The 24,392-nt window shown below is 40.3% G+C and overlaps 3 protein-coding genes across 7 annotated transcripts; 1 reads left to right on the forward strand and 2 right to left on the reverse strand.

Annotated features, from left to right (window-relative positions):
• Nucleotides 1-1,397: 1,397 nt before the first annotated feature.
• Nucleotides 1,398-8,697, reverse strand: LOC148398490 (uncharacterized). 3 transcript variants are annotated; one of them, XM_088376080.1, is made up of 8 exons: nt 6,085-8,697; nt 5,798-5,929; nt 4,632-4,713; nt 3,444-4,279; nt 3,004-3,193; nt 2,814-2,909; nt 2,153-2,324; nt 1,398-1,763 (listed from the first exon to the last, which is right to left on the reverse strand). In XM_088376080.1, exons 1-8 carry the CDS (start codon nt 6,550-6,552, stop codon nt 1,598-1,600), a joined length of 2,142 nt encoding a protein of 713 aa, XP_088232206.1. In that variant the 5' UTR covers nt 6,553-8,697; the 3' UTR covers nt 1,398-1,597. The 3 variants fall into 3 exon arrangements, 2 of the variants coding, with proteins under 2 accessions (XP_088232206.1, XP_088232204.1); XM_088376078.1 differs by lacking the exon at nt 1,398-1,763 and having other exon boundaries at nt 2,180-2,324; nt 3,062-3,193; nt 6,085-8,694; XR_015858589.1 differs by lacking the exon at nt 1,398-1,763 and having other exon boundaries at nt 2,271-2,324; nt 3,066-3,193; nt 6,085-8,695.
• LOC148398491 (uncharacterized) lies at nt 4,782-20,413 on the forward strand. Of its 3 annotated transcripts, XM_088376082.1 has the most exons (7): nt 4,782-7,425; nt 8,043-8,102; nt 18,170-18,608; nt 18,683-18,751; nt 18,877-19,008; nt 19,083-19,151; nt 19,345-19,819. In XM_088376082.1, the coding sequence occupies exons 3-7, from the start codon at nt 18,171-18,173 to the stop codon at nt 19,621-19,623; spliced, it is 987 nt and encodes a 328-aa protein (XP_088232208.1). In that variant the 5' UTR covers nt 4,782-7,425; nt 8,043-8,102; nt 18,170; the 3' UTR covers nt 19,624-19,819. The 3 variants fall into 3 exon arrangements, with proteins under 3 accessions (XP_088232208.1, XP_088232209.1, XP_088232210.1); XM_088376083.1 differs by lacking the exon at nt 8,043-8,102 and having other exon boundaries at nt 7,346-7,425; XM_088376084.1 differs by lacking the exons at nt 4,782-7,425; nt 8,043-8,102 and adding an exon at nt 19,886-20,413 and having other exon boundaries at nt 14,350-18,608; nt 19,345-19,488.
• On the reverse strand, nt 14,397-19,792 carry LOC148398492 (uncharacterized). Its single transcript, XM_088376077.1, has one exon. The coding sequence runs from the start codon at nt 17,641-17,643 to the stop codon at nt 15,106-15,108; it is 2,538 nt and encodes an 845-aa protein (XP_088232203.1). The 5' UTR covers nt 17,644-19,792; the 3' UTR covers nt 14,397-15,105.
• Nucleotides 20,414-24,392: the final 3,979 nt, after the last annotated feature.

A 24,392-nucleotide genomic window follows, 5' to 3' on the forward strand; every position in this document is an offset into this window, starting at 1 on the left:
TTTGCCGGTGTATAAGTCGACTCGATGTATAAATCGACCCCCTAAAATTCAACGGAAATTTACGATTTTATGATATATCCTTTGTATAAGTCGAGCTCAATTGTTGCATTATATTAAACTACAAAATTCAATCAGAAATATGCGAAATTTATTGACAAAATGTGTTCAAATTCCGGGAGGCCGTGCGCATGCGCAGTGGCCGAAAATAGCTCCCGCCGAGCGGATCGGCTGTTTATAGGCACCGCGGGGGAGATCGCGGAGCCTCATTCGACTTCCAGCGGCCGGCGAGCTCGCGCACGCCGCCCGGCACCACCGGGAGGCCGGAAATAACTCCAAGCCGAGCGGATCGGCACTTTATAAGCACCGCGGAGGAGATCGCGGAGCCTCATTCGACTTCCATTGGCCAGCGCACTCGCGCACGCCGCCTGGCACCACCGGGAGGCCGTGCGCACGCGCCAAGTGGCCAAAAATAGCTCCCGCCGAGCGGATCGCAGAGCCTCATTCGACTTCCAGCGGCCGGCGAGCTCGCACACGCCGCCCGGCACATCCGGGAGGCCGTGCGCACGCGTCAAGTGGCCGAAAATAGCTCCCGCCGAGCGGATCGGCACTTTATAAGCACCGCGGATGAAATCGTGGAGCCTCATTCGACTTCCAGCGGGCCGCGCACTCGCGCACGCCGCCCGGTTCACATTTTCTAAGTGCCAACGGCTCTTGCGCCATAAAGAGTCCGCCTCGGCTGGTTCCCCATGTCGGCCAGAACAAGTGAAAATTCGGCCTCTTCCACTGGAAGTCCGGCCAAGTTTGGCGAATATTTTCTAAGTGCCAACGACTCAACCGCCGTAAAGTGTCCGCCTCGGCTGGTTCCCCGTGTCGGCCACCACAAGTGAAAATTCGGCCTCTTCCCCTGGAAGTCCGGCCAAGTTTGGCGAATATTTTCTAAGTGCCAACGACTCAACCGCCATAAAGTGTCCGCCTCGGCTGGTTCCTCCGGTTGGCCAGAACAAGTGAAAATTCGGCCTCTTCCCCTGGAAGTTTGGCCAAGTTTGGCGAATATTTTCTAAGTGCCAACGACATTCATTTAGACATGGCGATTGAATGTTTACGTACCGGTAGTTATTGTCGTTGCTTGACGCGCGATGACTTGCACATTCGCTCAATACCCAGTACTTCCCCCTAGCAGTCATCGTCGCTGTCTGGCTTTCGATGTCCGTTATTGAGGTGAGAATATTTGAAATTGTTGTTGAGGATGCGTGTTAATGCGACGAACGCTTTATAATGATTCAGTTTCTCGCTGTTTGATGAGCCTGACGGACGCACACCCACGCACAATGAGATGCATGAGAAACGGCCCATCACATTTGAAGCGATGAATACGAAGTTAAATTTTATGACTCGGTGTATAAGTCGAGGTAGATTTTTTTCGGTCGATTTTGGATCGAAAAAGGTCGACCAATACACCGGCAAATACGGCATATAAAAATTTCTAAAATTAATTCAAACATTTTGTGGAATTTCAGAATTGTGGATACAAGTTTGATGGAAGAACACCTAAAGTTGCTGGACAAATAATTTGGTTTCAATCCATGAATATATGTGATTAACTTGAAATATTACCGTAAGTTGCATTGTTCATGATCTTCCTTACAACATGTCCTCCACGTTTATATTTTGGATATTGGATAAGAAAGCGTTTCTTCCCTTCTTTTGTGGTGGCCTGAGCCCTTCCTGCATTTTCGTTATAATGCATTGCTGCCAACAGTGTGCTGTAACAACAATACATAAATGCATTGTTTAAGCATATACATTACAATACATTTAAATTTTCTGTTGGATGTTTAAATAATGTACACTATAATTTTTAGGTTGGTTGGATGAGAAATAGTTTTACACCAAGGGTCATTCACAAGCAGGGCCATCCTTGAATGGTGAAGCAAATTGGAAAAAAGTCTCCACAAATTCAAGATTCAAGAGTTTTTTATTCGCCATGTTTGAGCGTGCCAAACAAGGAATTTGACTTCGGTAAAATGACTTGCCCACTGTCAGCAAATAAACTTGCAACCACCAGTTCCCTCCTAGCAAAGTGAGGCCAAGTAATAATAGCACTTCTAACCAGAAACATAAATAATAAAGGTTCATACAATTGGCTACTTACCGACACTGCATTCCAGTAAAAGAGAACACCACCATCTTTGGTGCAAATTGTATCACCAGGCTGTGGAAGGCTTCTATCCGAGAGGTCTGATGGTGGCTCGACAGTCGTTTCACATCACGACAGAGGTATTCGTTGCACACTACTGCCTTGAATTTTGAGCTTGACTTTGTACCTGGAATAGGATCATGACATCTAATCTTTTATAAAACCCCAGTCACAATAGCTTGAGAGGTTATTATTTATTTAAAATTTGGTGGACTCTAATAAAATTTGGAGGCGGGGTTGAAAATAATAAATAATCCCTCTAACTACTGTCAGTGGGGTTAATGAAATTTGGTATGGTGCCTGCCTTCCATAAAGTGAATTTTTAGAGTAGGTTGGATAAAGAATTTACATCTATTTCAACAGCAAGAGTCCAATTTTTTTAGGCCAGAGATCATGGTCACAGAGCCAGTGTAAATATACACTTTCAAAATATACCTATAATATAATTCCTTACTTGGTTTTAGCCGTTTTTTCTTTGTCCCCCTGCCTTCAAGACTACCGTGGGTGCATGATTGGAAAATCTCTCCATGGCCTTCATGGATATTTTGAACATGGTTCACTAGTGATTTCCATTTAGCCAAGATGAGTTCTCCATTGCCTGATGGTGTTGACATACCTGACCAGTACAGGTGATTAACTGCACTTTTCAGCCATGGCCGAAGGTCCCCACACTGCCTTTCATTTGCTGCAGCTGTGAGTTTCTTAGGAAATCCTGCGTAAAAAAGTATGATAAAAATATCATTAGAACACATCACAAGTCAATTGAACAAAATTTTAACGAAAGACAGAAATATTGTTTTTTTAACGTTTTGCCACATGCCAGACATCATAAAAGTGCCTTGTGTTGGGGAGGTTTATTCGCACCCACTTTCCAATTTGGGCATGTCGATCTGTTACTAAAGTACCCAAAACGAGGTCCCATTTTTCCTTCAACCTTTCAACGCAGCGAGTCAGCCCCTCCAACTCCATGTAATAACTACCTCCAACCTCATTGCTCTGTAAAGACAAATCAATTTGCAATTTTACAACTCCGCCGACAGATTTCTAGCTAAATTAAGATTAATTAATCTGGATGAAATTAATCATAGAAGTCCAACTGATAAACCTACAAATATAAAACAAATTAATTTTTAATGCTTTATGACAAACATGGGCAAGACTTGTACTTGCCAAGTAAAAGATCTATAAAAACTAAATGCTATTATTAAAATGAATTTAATGAAACAGCCAAAAACTGTACTGGTACCTGAACTTGTTCGATGTCGATAACTAGATTCACTTCTAGTTCCATCGTTGTGTAGGTGCCATATTTGGCACTATGTCCTGGGCTGTCTGCCCTACCATCACCACCCAGCACCAAAGGTCGTCCCTCTACCTGAAGGACAGTGAGAATGTAGCGCTGCTGTTTCTCCCAGACTGTCATTATTGCTGGATGCAACAGACTTCTTTGGTGCCTGAAAAAGGTTCGACGGTTGTAGGTTTGGATGCCTACACTGTTTAGGACCCTTAGGACCTTTCCTGCAGTGGCACCAGCAAACAAAATTCCTGCGGACAGTAGAACATTTCCTGCTGGAAATTTTCCAAAATATGCCTGGCTATTCCATTTTGAATTTGAATCACATGCACTGCATGTGAATGTAACGGATAGAAGTGAGCCAACTGTTTGCTTTGTGTGTTGGACATCAATACTTCCACAATTTGGACAGTGGCACCATGTCAAAAGCCTATCCAAACAAGTATCAAACACGATATATTTTGGCTCCGCATGTATACTGCCAGCTTGCACATTCCCTGCATCTTCACCAGCCTCAAGTGCTGCCTCCCTTTCTGCTTCATCCTCTAAATCCATATCCGACTCCGAATCCGATAAATTGAAGTCAGATAAAGTTGGCTGGTAGGCATCAGATTGTTGCATGTCTACTTTCATATCATCATCATCGTTATCTAAGTGCCGGTAATACTCATCTTCATCCCTTCTGCCTTGTACCGGCAACTTTCTCAGGGGTGGTCCTGACAACAACTCGCACTGCACGGAAGTCTCTGTTGTTTTCAAAGCTGGCTCCATGGGAATGGTTTGATTGCCTGAAAAACATTAAAAGATGTGATTGACCTCAGATACAAACGTCGGTGTATTTAAAGAAAACATGTATATGTATGTACACTTGTGCCAAAATTTTGCATATTTTTATTTTATGTCTTTAAAGTAGCTGTTTAAGAGAGATTGTAAATTTACAAATGTTCACTGGGTATTGAATTGGATAATTTTGCTAACCTCCTAAAAATGCAAAAATCAATACCCACAAACATTAAAGTTACTGTACTTTACATATAATGTTTCAAGGAAATAGACAAAATAAATACCGGTGAAATAGTATTGGAAAACAAATTGTAAATATTAATAATAAAAGTACATAAAATTATGTAACATTCGTACCTTGAGTCTTGGTTTTGGTCCTTTTCCTTATGTTGGCTTGTACTTTTCTATTTACAAGTTTGGGAGGGTCTGTCTGGCTCACCTGTAATATATACAATGCATCACGTTAATCTGTAAAGTAGGTTGCATATAAATATTAACAAAACATTTGCACATAAATGATATATTGTTGGGTCTAAATACGATTAGACATTAAATCACTCGCTGGAATGAAAAGGAGAAGACAACCAGAACAGGTTTACTCGTGAGGAGAACGATAGAGAAAGCAATCTCAGTTACAACCTCCATCAGTTCTGAGTCCTTACTCCACGTGCCCCTCTTTTTAATGTTATGGTTGCCCTGGTTACAGAGGCGTTGCTACACTAAAGGGAGGGGGGATTGTGTCTGTAGCAACGCTGATTAGCAAAAGAATGTAGTGTGGTGTGAATTAGCACTTCGCTGTTGGCTCGTGACCCCCCGCAGAGGCCGTCCCCAGCCGTCTTCCCTCACAGTTGGCTGACTCGTCGTCGACTGTGATCAAATACCTTGAAGCACGTTGATTGCCGCTTTGCTGTGGAACAAATGCAACTAGACCTTTGCTAACTTTATCTACTTGGTAAATTAACACATAATAATAATAAGTAACTTGTCCTAAACACTTCAACACACATTAAGCAAACGTGAGGTAACCGGTATGCAGTTCCTTAAACAAACATTGAGTAAATATGGGATAACTTTTATGCAACTACTTCTAACTGTATGTAACCTTTAACAAAGAAAAACAGGTCTGATAAACTACAATCTATGAACCAAACCTACATCTAAATGAAAAGGAATGAAGTTCCTGTGAATCAAACAAAGAACATGTCACCTATGCAAATAAGCCCTGCTCATTGTTACTGAAGGCCTCTTACGGGAACCAAAACACACAGACAACATAAGGACAGGAAGGATACAAATGGCTGACAGGGATCAAAAGACATCCCTATCACTAAAAAGGAAGAACCTAGATAAAAGGAAAGATAAACTCGTAAAGGCGAGGCCTCCAGGTCTGGCAGGCCAAAGCTTCACTTAAAATTATTCCAACATTTATATAGATATATTCTTATGCTATATGTTTAGTATAGTAATTTCTTTGTTATCTAACAATTATACATAATCTTGAGAAAACATTAGAAATTCCATACCTGGCTTAGCGTTTGGGGAGATTCCACAGCTATGACAGGACTATCCTGGTCCGACTGAGACAGCATGTCAGCCTTCTGAGACAGCATGTCAGCCTCCTGATACAGCACGTCAGTCTCCATGGCAGCAATAATCTTAAACAGAATGCAACATATTTCAATTACATGTGCTTCATTGATTTTATACATTTATTCTTGTTGGAATGAGATATTTGAAATATTGAAATATTTATTTATTTACTAGTATTATTCTTGGTACAGTGGCCTGACTTAATTAAAATTAAACTTACCCTTTTCCTCTCTCGTTTGACAAACGCTCGTCTAGGCTTTCCAAATGGAGTCCGCTCTTGTTCTGTGACTGGCGTTGTAGCCCTGGTTGGGGTAGAACTATGGCCACTAGTCTGGCTAGGGCTACCAGCAGAAGCATTGTCAACAGTTGCGGTCATTGGTCTAGAAAAAATTGTTGGGACAGAATCCTTTTTGAGCACTAGCTTGCACCGTGTACTGATGCCGAGTTTGATCCTCATAAGGGGTCCAGGTTCAAAGCAGGTTTCCTGGAAATGTGCACTGCACAGTACACTATAATCTGTAGGACCAGACCAGTCTTTCCGCGTCCTTTGTACTTGTTTGGTCCATTGTTTCCTCAAACCCTCGTCTTTAGGAAAACAAAATAGCGATACTCCTCCTCCGTTGGTGTTATTGCATCCCATCGCGATACACCTTTTGCCTCCACGCTTCGACATACTGTTGTTTTCCATTCACTCAAGCTAAACGTGTACAACTTGAGACGTCACTTCCGGTTTCTTCCCCAGTCTCGAAGGAGTGCAGTCAAACTCGTCTGCGCGGCAACTTTAAATTAAAATTTTCAGAGCAACAGCTTCCTTTTCGTTGTTTCGATCGTCAATTTATATTTATAAGCCCATAAGCTAACTAAAACCGATTTGTACATATATCGGTGTCTCTAGCCCTTTAAACCATTGCAGAACGAAGATGTCGTACGAGTGGCCGTGTGGAGGGAGGCGAACTTGACCCCGATCAAGGTTGGGGCCTTTTACACATTCACGCACGTTCGTGCCGTGACGAACGAATTTGGCCTGTCGCTCAACACCACACAATATTCTAAGATATCGGTGAGTAAAGAAAAATCTTTAAAATGGAAAAGGAATGTTATCAGTTTAGGTTGTTTTGAATGAATGAGTATAATACTATGAATGCCGGCTTTCCATACAATCGCCTTCAAATTTTACAACTTTATGAGAAATGCTGTTGACTTGTGACCAGCCTGTTTGCAAACAACCCCCTTGGTGGGGACAAAACGGTACAGATAATGGAAGGATTTTAAGGACACCTTGTGAATTAGTAATTGCTGGGTGTGACTGTAATGAATTGACCTTAAGTTTATAGACTTATTTGTAACCTTTGAGTTATATAATTGTTGTCAGTTTTCACCTGAGTAAACCTAATTGTGTTTTTTATTCACTAGGTCTACAATGCAACTGTCGATTTAGTGGCCATAGGGCTGATGGTCGAAGAGGGAGAGGTCATGTTGGTGGATGGGGAGCGGGTTGAGACAAGAATTGCCATGAGTGTGTGGAGCAAGACTTTTTCTGCGCTGCCTAGAATACCACAAGGTGGACTCTTACTGCGACTCATTTATTCGCAGGGTGAAGTAGTTGAAATATGTCAATAAAGATTTTATTTCGCCAATGCCCAATTGGTTTCTGTCAGAGTTAGGGGTGGGTGGGGTGCAGTTGCACTTTTCATTGGGAAGACTAAGTTTTTTGTTTGAAAGCATAGCTCTTTGTGCCACTTAAATATTTGACTGCATTATTTTGTCGAAACCATTGATTTCTGCCAGAGTTTGTAGTATTTTTCGTTCTAAACATTGAACGTTTTTGCATAATTAGTACATTTGTGGTATAACATTATGCATTTATTCTTGGCATTTTTTGTTCATGAAATTCATTGTTTTTGTGTCATTGGCAAATATGTGGCTCATTCAATATGTGGCCATTCATTCTGAATTGCAATTTCAACACGAGCCATCTTCATGCGAGGTTTCAAATTTCACATGTGTCACGTTGGGTGTTTCATCATTACACCAACTCAAACACTTAATGCAGTTTTTGGCGTTCTAAATATTTACCGTGTTTGCATAATTAGTACATTTGTGGTATAAAATTACGCATTCATTAGCCCATTCAACTTGAACATTCATCACATTAACCAACTTCCACCCCCTCAGCAGAAGGAGGCCGTTAGCGCAGTTGGAGGTGCGGGCGTTTCTCAGCACGTGGAGCTTCCCCGTGTGAGTTCGATTTTACGAGGGGCAATTTCTTCTTTCCTTTTTATTCACTGCTTATTTTTAACGCTTATGATTTGTAACTCGTCATTTTTCCATTTTATAATATTTATTTTCTTTTTTATTCTTCCAGCTTATCACTTTTAACGCTTATTATTTGTAACTCTTGTCATTTTCCGATTTATTTCATAATTTATTATCCTTTTTATTCTTCCCGCTTATCATTTGTAACTCATCATTTTCCCATTCATTTTATAATAATTTATTTTCCTTTTTATTCTTCCCGCTCTTCATTCACGCTTATCATTTGTAACTCGTCATTTTCCAATTTATTTTAATAATTTAATTTACTTTTTATTCTTCCCGCTTATCATTTTTTACGCTTATCGTTTGTAACTCTTGTCATTTTCCCATTTATATTTTCATAATTTATTTTCCTTTTTTTCCCTTCCCGCTTATCATTTTTAACATTTGCCTTCGCCTTCACACGCAATTTCTCCAGAAATTGCAATTCTAGTTGTGTGAAGGCGAAGGCCTTCACACTATTGTTATTCTACGTTATTATTATTATTATTATTATTGTGTGAAGGCGAAGACCTTCGCACTATTGTTATTGCTGCCCTTTATTAGTGTGAAGGTGAAGACCTTCACACTATTGTTATTGCAGTCCTTTATTATTATTAGTGTGAAGGTGAAGACCTTCACACTATTGTTATTGCTGTCCTTTATTATTATTATTATTATTATTAGTGTGAAGGTGAAGACCTTCACACTATTGTTATTGCTGTCCTTTATTATTAGTGTGAAGGTGAAGACCTTCACACTATTGTTATTGCTGTCCTTTATTAGTGTGAAGGTGAAGACCTTCACACTAATGTTATTCTACTTTATTATTATTATTGTGTGAAGGCGAATGCCTTCACACATTGTTATTCTACTTTATTATTATTGTGTGAAGGCGAAGGCCTTCACACATTGTTATTCTACTTTATTATTATTATTGTGTGAAGGCGGCCTTCACACATTGTTATTCTACTTTATTATTGTGTGAAGGCGAAGGCCTTCACACATTGTTATTCTACTTTATTATTATTATTATTATTATTATTATTATTGTGTGAAGGCGAAGGCCTTCACACATTGTTATTCTACTTTATTATTATTATTATTATTATGTGAAGGCGAAGGCCTTCACACATTGTTATTCTACTTTATTATTATTATTATTGTGTGAAGGCGAAGGCCTTCACACATTGTTATTCTACTTTATTGTGTGAAGGCGAATGCCTTCACACATTGTTATTCTACTTTATTATTATTATTATTATTATTGTGTGAAGGCGAAGGCCTTCACACATTGTTATTCTACTTTATTGTGTGAAGGCGAAGGCCTTCACACATTGTTATTCTACTTTATTATTATTATTATTATTGTGTGAAGGCGAAGGCCTTCACACATTGCTATTCTACTTTATTATTATTATTATTATTGTGTGAAGGCGAAGGCCTTCACACATTGTTATTCTACTTTACTTCACACATTGTTATTCTACTTTATTGTGTGAAGGCGATGGCCTTCACACATTGTTATTCTACTTTATTATTATTATTGTGTGAAGGCGAAGGCCTTCACACATTGTTATTCTACTTTATTATTATTATTGTGTGAAGGCAAAGGCCTTCACACATTGTTATTCTACTTTATTATTAGTGTGAAGGTGAAGACCTTCACACTATTGTTATTGCTGTCCTTTATTATTATTATTGTGTGAAGGCGATGGCCTTCACACATGTTATTCTACACCATTCTCTATTATTATTGTGTGAAGGCGATGGCCTTCACACATATGTTATTCTACACCATTCTCTATTATTGTGTGAAGGCGATGGCCTTCACACATATGTTATTCTACACCATTCTCTATTATTATTATTCTTCTATTTTATTCCCGCCACTTTTTTGTCCCGCTTCTTCTTCCACATAATTCATCCGATTCACTCCGTTCCACTTTTGACGTATTCCAAATATTCACGAGATGAGCGCTTCCATTTTTCTCGTTCCGAAAATTTTCCGATTTCGCAAAATTCGCGAATTTACGACAAATTTTTCCCCATTCATTCTCAATGGCAGATTCGACATTTCACATTTACGTCATTCCCCTTTTAAATTCACCTCATTCAGCACATTCAAACCACATTCGGAATGATTCTCGACATTCCCAAAATTCCCAAATTCAAAAATTTCACGTTTTCTCGTTAAAAATCCGACAAATTTTCACGAAATTTCGTTTTTCACCTCTAATTTCTACATTTTTTGACCGATTCAACCCGTTCCAACTTCCAACTGTTCATCTTTTGCCTACCTATTCCACAACTTCCCACTTACAAAAAAATTCCAAATTTTCAAATTTGAAATTCAACCAAATTCTTCGTAATTTCGTTTTTCTACTCTAATTTCTACATTTTTAAACCGATTCAACCCATTCCAACTTTCAACTGTTCATCTTTTGCCTGCCTATTCCACAACTTCTCACATACCAAATATTCAAAATTTTCAAATTTGAACTTCAACCAAATTCTACAAAATTTTGTTTTTTTACTCTAACTTCTACGTTTTTCAACCGATTCAACCCATTCCAACTTTCAACTGTTCATCTTTTGCCTGCCTATTCCACAACTTCTCACCTACCAAAAACTCCAAATTTTTAAATTTGAAATTCAACCAAATTCTCCAAAATTTCGTTTTTCTACTCTAACTTCTACATTTTTCAACCTATTCAACTCATTCCAACTTTCAACTGTTCATCTTTTGCCAACCTATTCTACAACTTCCCATTTGCCAAAAATTCCAAATTTGAAATTCAACCAAATTTTTCTAAATTTCGTTTTTCTACTCTAATTTCTACATTTTTCAACCGATTCTACCCATTCCAACTTTCAACTGTTCATCTTTTGCCTACCTATTCCACAACGTCCCACTTACCAAAAATTCCAAATTTGAAATTCAACCAAATTCTCCAAAATTTCATTTTTCTACTCTAATTTCTACATTGTTCAACCGATTCAACCCATTCCAACTTTCAACTGTTCATCTTTTGCCTACCTATTCCACAACTTCCCGTTTACCAAAAATCCCAAATTTGAAATTCAACCAAATTCTCCAACATTTTTTTCTACTCTATTTTCTACATTGTTCAACCGATTCAACCCATTCCAACTTTCAACTGTTCATCTTTTGCCTACCTATTCTACAACTTCCAACTTACCAAAAATTCCAAATTTGAAATTCAAACAAATTTTTCAAAATTTCGTTTTTCTAGTCTAATTTCTACATTTTTCAACCGATTCTACCCATTCCAACTTTCAACTCTTCATCTTTAGCCTAACTATTCCACAACTTCCCACTTACCAAAAATCCCAAATTTGAAATTCAACCAAATTCTCCAACATTTTTTTCTACTCTATTTTCTACATTGTTCAACCGATTCAACCCATTCCAACTTTCAACTGTTCATCTTTTGCCTACCTATTCTACAACTTCCAACTTACCAAAAATTCCAAATTTGAAATTCAACCAAATTCTCCAAAATTTCGTTTTTCTACTCTCATTTCTACATTTCTCTACCGATTCAACCCATTCCAACTTTCAAGTATTCATATTTTGCCTACCTATTCCACAACTTCCCTTTACAAAAAATTCCAAATTTTCAAATTTGAAATTCAACCAAATTCTCCAAAAATTTGTTTTTCTACTCTAATTTCTACATTTTTCAACCGATTCAACCCATTCCAACTTTCAACTCTTCATCTTTTTCCTACCTATTCCCCAAATTCCCACTTACAATAAATTCCACATCTTCAGATTTGAAATTCAACCAAATCCTCCAAAATTCCACCAAATTCTCCAAAATTCCGTTTTTCACCTCTGTTTTCTACATTTTTCAAGTAATTCAACTCATTTCAACATCATTCGGCATCATTCCCCAAGAAGTGAGTCAAAGTCTTCGCCTTCACACGCAATTTCTCCAGAAATTGCATTTTCTAGTTATTATTATTCTTCTATTTTATTCCCGCCACTTTTTTGTCCCGCTTCTTCTTCCACATAATTCATCCGATTCACTCCGTTCCACTTTTGACGTATTCCAAATATTCACGAGATGAGCGCTTCCATTTTTCTCGTTCCGAAAATTTTCCGATTTCGCAAAATTCGCGAATTTACGACAAATTTTTCCCCATTCATTCTCAATGGCAGATTCGACATTTCACATTTACGTCATTCCCCTTTTAAATTCACCTCATTCAGCACATTCAAACCACATTCGCAATGATTCTCGACATTCCCAAAATTCCCAAATTCAAAAATTTCACGTTTTCACGTTAAAAATTCCGACAAAATTTCACGAAATTTCGTTTTTCACCTCTAATTTCTACATTTTTCGACCGATTCAACCCGTTCCAACTTCCAACTGTTCATCTTTTGCCTACCTATTCCACAACTTCCCACTTACAAAAAAATTCCAAATTTTCAAATTTGAAATTCAACCAAATTCTTCGTAATTTCGTTTTTCTACTCTAATTTCTGCATTTTTCAACCGATTCAACCCATTCCAACTTTCAACTGTTCATCTTTTGCCTGCCTATTCCACAACTTCTCACCTACCAAAAATTCCAAAATTTCAAATTTGAAATTCAACCAAATTCTCCAAAATTTCGTTTTTCTACTCTAACTTCTACGTTTTTCAACCGATTCAACCCATTCCAACTTTCAACTGTTCATCTTTTGCCTACCTATTCCACACCTTCCCACTTACCAAAATTTCCCAAAATTTTATTTTGAAATTCACACCAAATTCTACAAAATTTAGTTTTTTCACTCTAAATTCTACATTCTTCAACCGATTCAACCCATTCCAACTTTATTCACTTTGGTCACTTCATCCTTACCATATTCACCCCTTCACCCCCACTTCCACTATGCTTACACAATTCAACCCTTGACCCCCACTTCCAGTGTGGCGGCCATCTTGGATTGACCCTGAAGTGCTCCCAATGAACCTAAAATGAACCGGAAGTGCCCCAATTCGAACCGGAAGTGACCTTAGGTAAACAGGAAGTGACCTCAGGTAAACCGGAAGTGACCCCAAATCAAACCGGAAGTGACCCAGATCAAACCGGAAGTGACCCCAAATGAACCGGAAGTGACCCCAGGTAAACCGGAAGTGACCCAAAATCAAACTGGAAGTGACCTTTTTAAACCGGAAGTGACCTTTTTAAACCGGAAGTGACCCCAAATAAACCGGAAGTGACCTCAGCTAGACCGGAAGTGCCTCTTATCAAACCGGAAGTGACCCAAATAGACCGGAAGTGACCCAAATCAAACCGGAAGTGACCCCAAATGAACCGGAAGTGACCACAGGTAAACCGGAAGTGACCCCAAATCAAACCGGAAGTGACCTTTTTAAACCGGAAGTGACCTTTTTAAACCGGAAGTGACCCCAAATAAACCGGAAGTGACCTCAGCTAGACCGGAAGTGCCTCTTATCAGACCGGAAGTGACTCAAATAGACCGGAAGTGACCTTATTTCAGCATTAACTGATCTAAATAGCTACATTAGGCGCTAACTTTTGTATTTATTGTCCGATTGAACCCGTTTCAACATTTTAACCCCAAAAGTGAACCTCCTGAAGCCGTTTTTTTTCGTTTTGTTCCAAATTTCAAAAAATTTTGGCGCAATTGCTTTTTCTTTTAATTCCCACTCATTCTCTATGGGGATTCAAGATTTGCTCTGACTTCTACATTATTTAACCGTTTCAACCCGTTCCAACTTTCAACTGTTCATCTTTTGCCTACCTATTCCACAACCTCCCACTTACCAAAAATTCCAAACTTTCAAATTTGAAATTCAACCAAATTCTCCAAAATTTAGTATCACACTTCTATTTTCCACATTTCTCAAGAAATTCAACTCATTTCAACATCATTCGGCATCATTCCCCAAGAAGTGATTCAAAGTATTCGCCTTCACACGCAATTTCTCCAGAAATTGCATTTTCTAGTTATTATTATTCTTCTATTTTATTCCCGCCACTTTTTTGTCCCGCTTCTTCTTCCACATAATTCATCCGATTCACTCCGTTCCACTTTTGACGTATTCCAAATATTCACGAGATGAGCGCTTCCATTTTTCTCGTTCCGAAAATTTTCCAATTTCGCAAAATTCGCGAATTTACGACAAATTTTTCCCCATTCATTCTTAATGGCAGATTCGACATTTCACATTTACGTCATTCCCCTTTTAAATTCACCTCATTCAGCACATTCAAACCACATTCGGAATGATTCTCGACATTCCCAAAATTCCCAAATTCAAAAATTTCACGTTTTCACGTTAAAAATTTCGACAAAATTTCACAAAATTTGGTTTTTCACCTGTTATTTCTACATTCTTTGACCGATTCAACCCATTCCAACTTTCAACTGTTCATCTTTTGCCTACCTATTCCACACCTTCCCACTTACCAAAATTTCCAAATTTTCAATTTTGAAATTCACACCAAATTCTACAAAATTTCGTTTTTCCACTCTAATTTCTACATTTTTCAACCGATTCAACCCATTCCAACTTTATTCACTTTGGTCACCTCATCAAGATTCAAGATTCAAGAGTTTTTTATTCGCCATGTTTGAGCGTGCCAAACAAGGAATTTGACTTCGGTAAATCACAGCCTCTGTTCAACATTTAGGTGACTAACAACAACACTCAGCACATGTGAAGAATGAAAGATATTCTCAAACATCCCCAGATCTTAAACTCCCAAGAGGGCAAGGAAAAACTCAAAACTCCAGCTATGGGAAATGAGAAACCTTGAGAAAAGTCCACAGATGGGAGGGTCCCTCTTCTAGGATGACCAGGCTGCAATGGATGCAGAGAGGACACATAGTACAAACAGTGTAAACAAAAAAGGTGTGGAAAGCAGGATGTTATTGCACAGTAATGACTCTGAGACTCTAAGAGCGGTGTGAGTTCATCAGAGCGACAGCCTGGGGGAAGAAGCTGTCTCTGTGTCTGCTGGTTTTAGTGTGCAGAGCTCTATAACGGCTTCCGGAGGGGAGTAGTTCAAACAGGCTGCAACCTGGGTGCGAAGGGTCTGTTGAGATGTTACTTGCACGTTTCCTGATCCTGGACAGGTACAAGTCTTGGATAGATGGGAGGTTGATTCCAATTATCTTTTCTGCAGTCCTTATTGTCCGTTGCAGTCTGTGCTTGTCTTGTTTGGAGGCCGATCCAAACCAGACAGTGATGGAGGTGCAGAGGACAGACTGGATGATGGCAGTGTAGAAGGTCTTCAGCAGCTCCCGCGGCAGGTTGAACTTCTTGAGCTGTCTCAGGAAGTACAGCCTCTGCTGGGCCTTCTTCCGGACAGAGTCTATGTGGCCGGTCCATTTCAGGTCCCGAGAGATTGTGGTTCCCAGGAACTTGAAGGTGTCTGATGAGAGAATAGTATTACTGCGGATAGTGAGGGGTGAAAGTGGTGAAGGGCCTCGCCTGAAGTCCACTGTCATCTCCACGGTCTTGAGCGGGTTCAGGTCCAGGTGGTTTTGGCTGCACCAGTGGACCAGCCGCTCCACCTCCTGTCTGTACGCAGTCTCATCACCGTTCTGGATCAGTACGATGAGAGTGGTGTCGTCTGCATACTTCAGGAGCTTCACAGAAGAGTCACTTGCGGAGAAATCGTTGGTGTAGAGGGAGAAGAGCAGTGGGGAGAGGACGCACCCCTGAGGGGCTCCAGTGTTGGTGGTCAGGGTGTCAGATGTGATGCTCCCCAGCCTCACACGCTGTCTCCTGTTGGTCAGGAAGCTGGTGATCCACTGACAGGTGGAGGCAGGCACCGCGAGCTGGATGAGCTTCTGTTGGAGGATGTCAGGAGCGATGGTGTTGAACGCCGAGCTGAAGTCCACAAACAGGATCCTGGCGTACTTTCCTGGGGTGTCCAGGTGTTGCAGGATATAGTGCAGTCCCATGTTGACCGCATCATCCACCAACCTGTTTGCCCGGTAGGCAAACTGGAGGGGGTCCAGCAGGGGGCCCGTGACATCCTTCAGGTGGTTCAGCACTAACCTCTCGAAAGATTTCATAACCACAGATGTCAGTGCAACAGGTCTATAGTCATTCAGACCTGTGATGGCGGGCTTCTTGGCCACTGGAACGATGGTGGAGCTCTTGAAGCACGCGGGCACCTCACACAGCTCCAGGGAACGATTGAAGATCCGTGCAAAGGTGGGCGCCAGCTGCTCAGCGCAGACTTTCAAGCAGGAAGGTGACACGCCGTCTGGGCCCGGTGCCTTCCTGATCTTTTGTCTCCGGAACATCTGGCGCACTTCCTCGTCGCGAATCTGGAGTGCGGGCGCGGCCTCTGCAAGAGAGAGAGTCGGTGACCACGGTGATGGAGGTGTGGACAGAGCAGTTGTGGGGGGAGGAGAGTATGTGGATTGTGCTGCAGGAGGTCCCGTTGTCTGGGAGGACCGATCAAACCTGCAGTAGAACCTGTTTAGCTGGTTAGCGAGCCTTGGGCTCTCCACAGGACGGGGGGTTCGTTTCTTGAAGCCCGTGATGCTCTGCAGGCCTTTCCACACTGTTGAGGGATCAGGATTGGCAGAGAGGTGTCTCTCCAGGCTCTCCCCGTAACACCTCCTGGCTTTCCTGACCTCTCGGTTCAGTGTGTTTCTGGTCTGCATGAACAGGTCCCGGTCGCCGCTCCTGTAGGCCCCCTCCTTGACTTTGCGCAGCCTCCTAAGGTTCGGTGTAAACCAAGGTTTGTCGTTGTTGTATGTGTAGAAGGTCTTAGTCTGCACACACAGATCCTCACAAAAACTGATGTATGATGTGACAGTGTCAGTGAGTTCATACAAGTCTGAATTTGCAGCTTCAAAAACTCTCCAATCGGTGCAGTCAAAGCAGGCTTGGAGGTTCTGCCTTGACTCCACTGTCCACTTCCTGACAGTCCTCACCACAGGCTTAGAAGTATTTAGTTTCTGTCTGTAGGCAGGGATCAGATGAACTAGACAGTGGTCCGAGAGTCCTAAAGCTGCACGAGCCACAGAGTGGTATGCATCCTTAATTACGGTGTAGCAGTGGTCCAGTGTCTTTGCCCCTCTGGTGGGACACGTTATGTGCTGTCTGTATCTGGGGAGTTCGTGTGCGAGGTTCGCCCTGTTAAGATCACCCAGAGCAATGATTAGTGAATTTGGTAGAAGTTTCTCCATGTCTGTCACCTGGTCAGCCAGCATCTGCGTGGCTTCACTCGCACGTGCGTGTGGTGGGATGTAAACAGCCGCCATGACGATCGAGGAGAACTCCCGTGGTGAATAGAACGGCCGGCAGTTTATGAAAAGTGTTTCTAGGAGAGGGCTGCAAAACTCTTTCAACACCATGACATCGGTACACCAACGTTCATTAATGTAGAAACAGAGACCACCTCCCTTTGATTTTCCGGAGAGCTCCGCGCTGCGATCTGCACGCGTTAGCCGAAACCCAGCTAACTCCATGGCGTGGTGGGGGTTTCAACAAAACACAGCGCGGCGGATCTGCTGAAGTCCGTGTTCCTTGAAGTGAGGAGCAGCAGTTCGTCCATCTTGTTCGCCAGGGAGCGGACATTCGCCAGATGACTTGACGGTAGGGCAGAACGGAACCCTCTCTGCCTCAGCTTTACGAGGGCTCCGGCTCGTTTTCCGCGTCGCCGCAGTCGCGCTAGCTTGTATAGCACCGCCGCTCCGGCTAAATTCTCCGGCAAACAGTCTGAATCAGAGAGAACAGGAGAGAAAATACCAGAAGAAGACTGACCGATGTTTAACAGTGCTTCTCTAGTAAAAGTGAACCGGGATGGAGAGCAGAAGACACAGAAAACACACAAAATAAGACAAAGAAACAGAGAGCGACTCACCGTGGCAGCCATCCGCGGCGCCATCAGATGCATTCAATTTCTGTCATCATGTAGACTAATTAAACCATATATAAGTGCTGTAGTAATTATGTCTCTGTTGATCAGTTATTATTTTTATTTATTTTTTTCAGAATGGAAAACCTATGGACCCTACACCAGTTGCCGGCGGCGCTCACGGCCAAAGTAGTGGCGTTAAAAACGATTACAAAATACTCTCAATGGGTCTTAAAAGAGGATGGGACAGTGGAGGCTGGGGCCTCCCACTGCAACACAGTGGTCGCCCTCTGTGACGGCCACCGTCTGTGTAAATTTATTTTGTTTCCGAATTTAGCCTCCGACGTCTCTGTCGGAGGTACATTCCGTTTTATAAATTTTGGCCGGGGAAGAGAGGAAGGGGTCCTCCTCTCCCGGCACAACACCTCCATCTATGTGGCTGGGAGGATGGAGGTGACGGCCCATTTGGAGGAGAAGGGGACAGCTCTCTTGTACCCTTCAAGTATCACCAGAGAATTGAAGGACATTTACCACGAGGAGGGTGTCCTCTTTACAACAGATGGCATTGTCTCTGCTGTAAGATCAATCTTTCTCTTTTTGTTCCCTCTCCTTCATGAAGTATTGAGGTTTAATCTGTCTTTCTTTTTTAGATCCGCCCCATCAGGATGGTGTTTACACGTAGGATGCCGATCCCATTGGGCATTTTTTTTTTAAAAAAAGTAAACTGATTGTTCTCTCTCTCTCGCACTCTACGTATGTGTGCGTGTGTATGTGTACATGTCTGTGTGTCTCTGTGTGTGTCTAAATATTGATATATATCACACTCTCATTTCACCTGAGTAAGGTCCCTGAGGTGACGGCCCATTTGGAGGAGAAGGGGACAGCTCCCCTGTACCCTTCAAGCATTAGCAGACCATTAAAGGACATCAGCCATGAGGAGGGTGTCCTGTTCACAACAGACGGCATTGTCTCTGCTGTAAGATCACTCTCTCTCTTTTTGCTCCCTCTCCTTCATGAAGTATTGATGTTTAATCTGTCTTCCTTTTTTAGATCCGCCCCATCAGGATGGTGGTAACACGTAGGATGCTGGTCCCATTGGGCATCTTTTATTTAAAAAAAGTAAACTGATTGTTTTCTCTCTCTCACACTATGTGTGCGTGCGTGCGCGTGTGTGTGTGTGTGTCTAAATATAGATATATATCACACTCTAATTTCACCTGAGTAAGGTCCCTTAGGGCATCATGTTGCCTTCGTAATTGTAGCCTAGATCTACAATTCAACAGCTAATACTAATTTGACATCTTCATTATAGGATCACAGGGAAATAAAAGTGCTCAGGTGGCGAGAGAGCAACTTTTTTCAAGTAAGAGTTGGACAGCGGCTATCTATGACGCACATGATGACATCTTGTTCTGGTGGCGTGGAGCTCCACTCCACAGAAAATACTGTGATAAAGGTACCTAAAGCATGCAGTTTTTTTCCTGTGTATAGACAAACATATTCTAAATTGAATCAATACTGTTATTTACTTGACAAAAACTGCTATCAGTGGCTCATCATCATCAAGGCTGAAGTCAGATTCATGCTTTAGGAGTTTTCTCTAAATCTGGATCACCAACTTTATAAGATTTTGTCACAGATACAGCCCTATCAGGAAGACATACAATTTCACTTGCTTCCTTGACTGTATAAAATCATAGTGGTTCTGATCATGAAATTAATCAAATTGTTTTAGGTTTTAAGTTTTTTATCCATCCATCCATCCATCCATCCATCCATCCATCCATCCATCCATCTGTTTTCTCGTGGTGTTTTAAACACATAATAAATTGTCATGAAATTTCTTTACGCAGGAACTGGAAGAAGGCATTTCACGCCATGGCATTTAAAATTAAAGGCGAACACGTGGAGCTTGTAGATGCCAACAACGCCACTAAAAGGGTTCCATTGATTGAGTGGAACGAAAGATTCCCCGATGGGCCTAATTTTCCCCCAGAGGGGTTTAAATGGTAATTTTGTTTTATTTTTTGTTCTACTGTTTTTGTTCTTGTTACTTGTTTGTTGTTCTGTTTAAAATGTTTCATTATTAAAGTTTAAAGTTAAATGCACAAAATAGTCAGTTTATTTTTTTTATTAAATTGAATTAATTTAATGTAAATTATAATATATTTCACCACTTAGTTATATTTAGTTGTCCATGTATAAATTGTGTGTTGCGCCATTATATTAAATGTATTAGTTGTATCAATTCAATAGATGCTTTAATTTTCTTTCTTCCCATATTTTTCCAACTATTTTTTTTTAATTATGATAAATTATTATTGACAATTCCTACACCAAAATACAACTTATTCGGACATATTTAGTTTTCCTTTCATGGGTTGGCTTCATAACCACATAAGCTAAAACCAGAAAAACAGTAACTAGGTCTTTACTAAACTTTGCTAAATGTGCAATATGTTGGGTGATAAGCAGTACATTCCCTATCTGTTGATTCTGTCGCTCAGCACCTGGTGGATGTTGAAAATCATTACCAGCAAAGCCATCCGCGTATTTAGGTGACCCAGTTTATTATATTTCTATTGCAAATACGTTCCCTATCTTGATTCAGTCGCTCAACACTGACACCTAGTGGCTGTATGAAATCATTACCAGCAAAGTCATCCGTGGATTTAGGTGACCCGTTTTATTAAATTACCGTATTTATTCTAATTTTCGCCCAGGACGATAATTAGAGAAAGTCTATGTCCAACAGGGGGGTGGGGAATAACAGAACACTTTTTGTCCGATCGCCAAGGGGCATTGAAATGGGCGATAATATGCACATTTTCCTTATTTAGTATGCAATACCTGCATCTCACTGGTGTTCTGAATGCTAGAACAGCGGCTGTTTTGATCTACCTCTAAGAGCGGGGTGTGTCAATTGACGCTCCATCGATGCGACACGGTACCGTCGCACATCATGTGTTGGTCACGTCATATTATCGCGATCGTCTTATTCGAGCGCACGCCCCGATAACGTAATTGTGTGAGGATATTGTAGCGGAGTGACGAGTGTAGTTGTATCATTGTCTATGGAGAAAAATAATTTAAAAGAGACATTCGACGTGCTGTCAAATCAGTCATATTTAAACTTGCGCAATGACGTCGGCATGCGGTGGCGGAGGAAAACGTAAGTTTTGGGGGGAATTTTTAGCAGCATGGGCAATAATTAGAGGTATCATTGATTTTTATTTATGTCATCGCTAACATACACTGGGCGATTATTAGAATATGGGCAATAACTAGAATAAATATGGTATTGCAAATACATGCCCAATCTGTTGATTGTGTCGCTCAGCACTGACACCTCGTGGATGTTGAAAATCATTACCAGCAACGTCATCCGCCAATTTAGGTGACCCAATGTATTATTTTGTTTATAGCAAATACAGTCGCAAATGTATTGTTTTAATGTGTAGTTTTGTTTTTTTAAATGCCCTTTATGGTACAATTTACGGTAGCGTTCTGACCAAAGAACGTGGAGCAACACTGCTGTGACGAATGAAGTGACAGCTCATAGAAAACGATACGGAATGCGATCATCTCATTGGTCGAGGTGCGGTGGCACCACAAAATAGATTGAAGAAGTTAACTCAGCAGCATGGACGCGTTCGAGGCAGTTACTGCGACCGCAAGGGGGTAAGTATTCCTAAAAAAAAAGCACACAAGTTTCAAACTTGCCGAGAGGACAGTGAAGCAGAAAATAGATTTGTCAAAAAGTGTGAGGAAAATATGGACTGTCTGCCACCCCACATTTTCCATAGTCCGTGTGGAACTGACTCACCTTAGGCAACACGGTGGACACGAACGAAAAAACGCACAACTAGGGGGAACCTGGACAGATCCATCAGGCAACGATAAAGATGGTATGTAAAATTTTTTTAAACCCTTTGATCAAGGTTAATATGAGAGTGTGCAATGGATGTCTGCATCGTATGGAAAAAGCTATAATACATTTTGGGTGTAATAAACGACCAGGTAAATAGATAGATAATACTTAAAAACTATTCGTTTGCATACATTGATAAATAAAAGATCAACATTATGTGGCACTTGCCTCCCCAGAATTTTTTGTTTATAGGAAGGTTTTTTTCTATTTAGAGGAAGAATCCCATGCGTCCAAGTGCAATATGTATTTTTGCAAGTAGAGGACGCAGAAAATATGTTGCACAGCGGATGAACTGGCTTCATCATTTCTGTCTGTTACAATTGCACACACAGCCTTACATTTGTAACAAGTTTGAAGAGATATGCATATTTTTTCATTGTACATGCAATTAATTCTGTCAACTTTTAAAGAAACTCAATGTTATTTTACTTTTAATGTGGATAGAGGATTTATTTTTGGTGTTGTTTTCGATTTTGCTGCAGATTATTCAGACATCCCCAACGTCAAAGCAGCAGTATCTTTGTCCTCAGCATCCTTATTTTCCACTGGGCTTTGTGGACAGGAATGTCTTTTGCGACGTTCCAACTTTACACTGTTCATAAAATTAAGCAAATTACACCACTTCAAAAAAGCAAACCAATTAGCTCAGTTGGCAGTGCGGGCGTTTATTAACTCGAGCCGCTTTCCCGTGTGAGTTCGATTCCAACTGTGGGTACTGCTGTTTTTCCTTTTTATTCACTGCTTGATATTTTTAACGCTTATGATTTGTAACTTGTCATTTTACCATTTATTTTAATAATAATTTATTTTCCTTTTTATTATTCCCGCTTATCATTTTTAATGCTTATCATTTGTAACTCTCGTCATTTTCCCATTAATTGTATAATAATTTAATTTCCTTTATATTCTTCCCGCTTATCATTTTTATCGTTTATCATTTGTAACTTTTGTCATTTTCACATTTATTTTATAGTAATTTAATTTCCTTTTTATTCTTCCCGCTTATCATTTTTATCGTTTATCATTTGTAACTTTTGTCATTTTCCCATTTATTTTATAATAATTTAATTTCCTTTTTATTCTTCCCGCTTATCATTATTAACACTTATCATTTGTAACGCTCGTCATTTTACCCATTTACTTTATTCATCATCATTTATATTCATTATTTTCCCTTTTTCATTTTTCCTGTCTTTCATTTCTGAAAAAGTAGAATAACAATAGTGCGAAGGTCTTTGCCTTCACACGCAATTTCTCCAGGAATTGCAATTCTAGTTATTGTTGTGTGAAGGCGAAGGCCTTCACACATTGTTATTCTACTTTATTATTATTGTGTGAAGGCGAAGGCCTTCACACATTGTTATTCTACTTTATTATTATTATTATTATTATTATTATTGTGTGAAGGCGAATGCCTTCACACATTGTTATTCTACTTTATTGTGTGAAGGCGAAGGCCTTCACACATTGTTATTCTACTTTATTATTATTATTATTGTGTGAAGGCGAAGCCTTCACACATTGTTATTCTACTTTATTATTATTATTATTCAACTTATTCCTCCCACTTTTTTGGCACCTAACTAGTCCTACATGCTTCGACCGATTCACCCCGTTCAAACTTTCACACATTCCAAAAATTCATGGCATGCTTGCTACCATTTTTTTTGTTGATAACATTTACCGTTTTTGTGTAATTAGCAAATTTGTGACTTTTAAATCCCCATTCATTCTTAATGGCGATTTCAACACGAGCCACTTTCCCGCGTGGGTTCGAATTTTACAGTGGGCGGAATTTATTTTCGAAAAAAGTAGAATAACAATAGTGTGAAGGTCTTCGCCTTCACGCGCAATTTCTCCAGGAATTGCAGATTGCTAGTTATTATTATTATTATTATTATTCAACTTATTCCTCCCACTTTTTTGACACCTAACTAGTCCTACATGCTTCAACCGATTCACCCCATTCAAACTTTCACACATTCTAAAAATTCATGGCATTCTTGCTACCATTTTATTTGTTCATAACATTTACAGTTTTAGTGTAATTAGCAAATTTGTGACTTTTAAATCCCCATTTATTCTTAATGGCGATTTCAACACGAGCCATTTCCCTGCGTGGGTTCGAATTTTACACATGACACATTGGGCGTCTCACCATTACACAAACTCACACGACACTGGCTGCAATTTTTTTCGTAATAAACATTTATGGTCTTTGCATAATTAGTACATTTGTGCTATAAATTACGCATTCATTCTTAATGGCGCATTCAACATGAACATTCATGACATCAAGCAAATTACACTACTTCAGAAAAGCAAATAAATTAGCTCAGGTGGTAACACGGGCGCTTGTTAACTCGAGCCGCTTCCCCGCGTGAGTTCGATTCCAACTGTGGGTACTGCTTTTTTTCCTTTTTATTCAC

The sequence above is a fragment of the Syngnathus floridae genome, chromosome 5, assembly GCF_059516105.1.
Source record: "Syngnathus floridae isolate MCC-2025c chromosome 5, RoL_Sflo_1.0, whole genome shotgun sequence".
Taxonomy (NCBI): Eukaryota; Metazoa; Chordata; class Actinopteri; order Syngnathiformes; family Syngnathidae; genus Syngnathus; species Syngnathus floridae.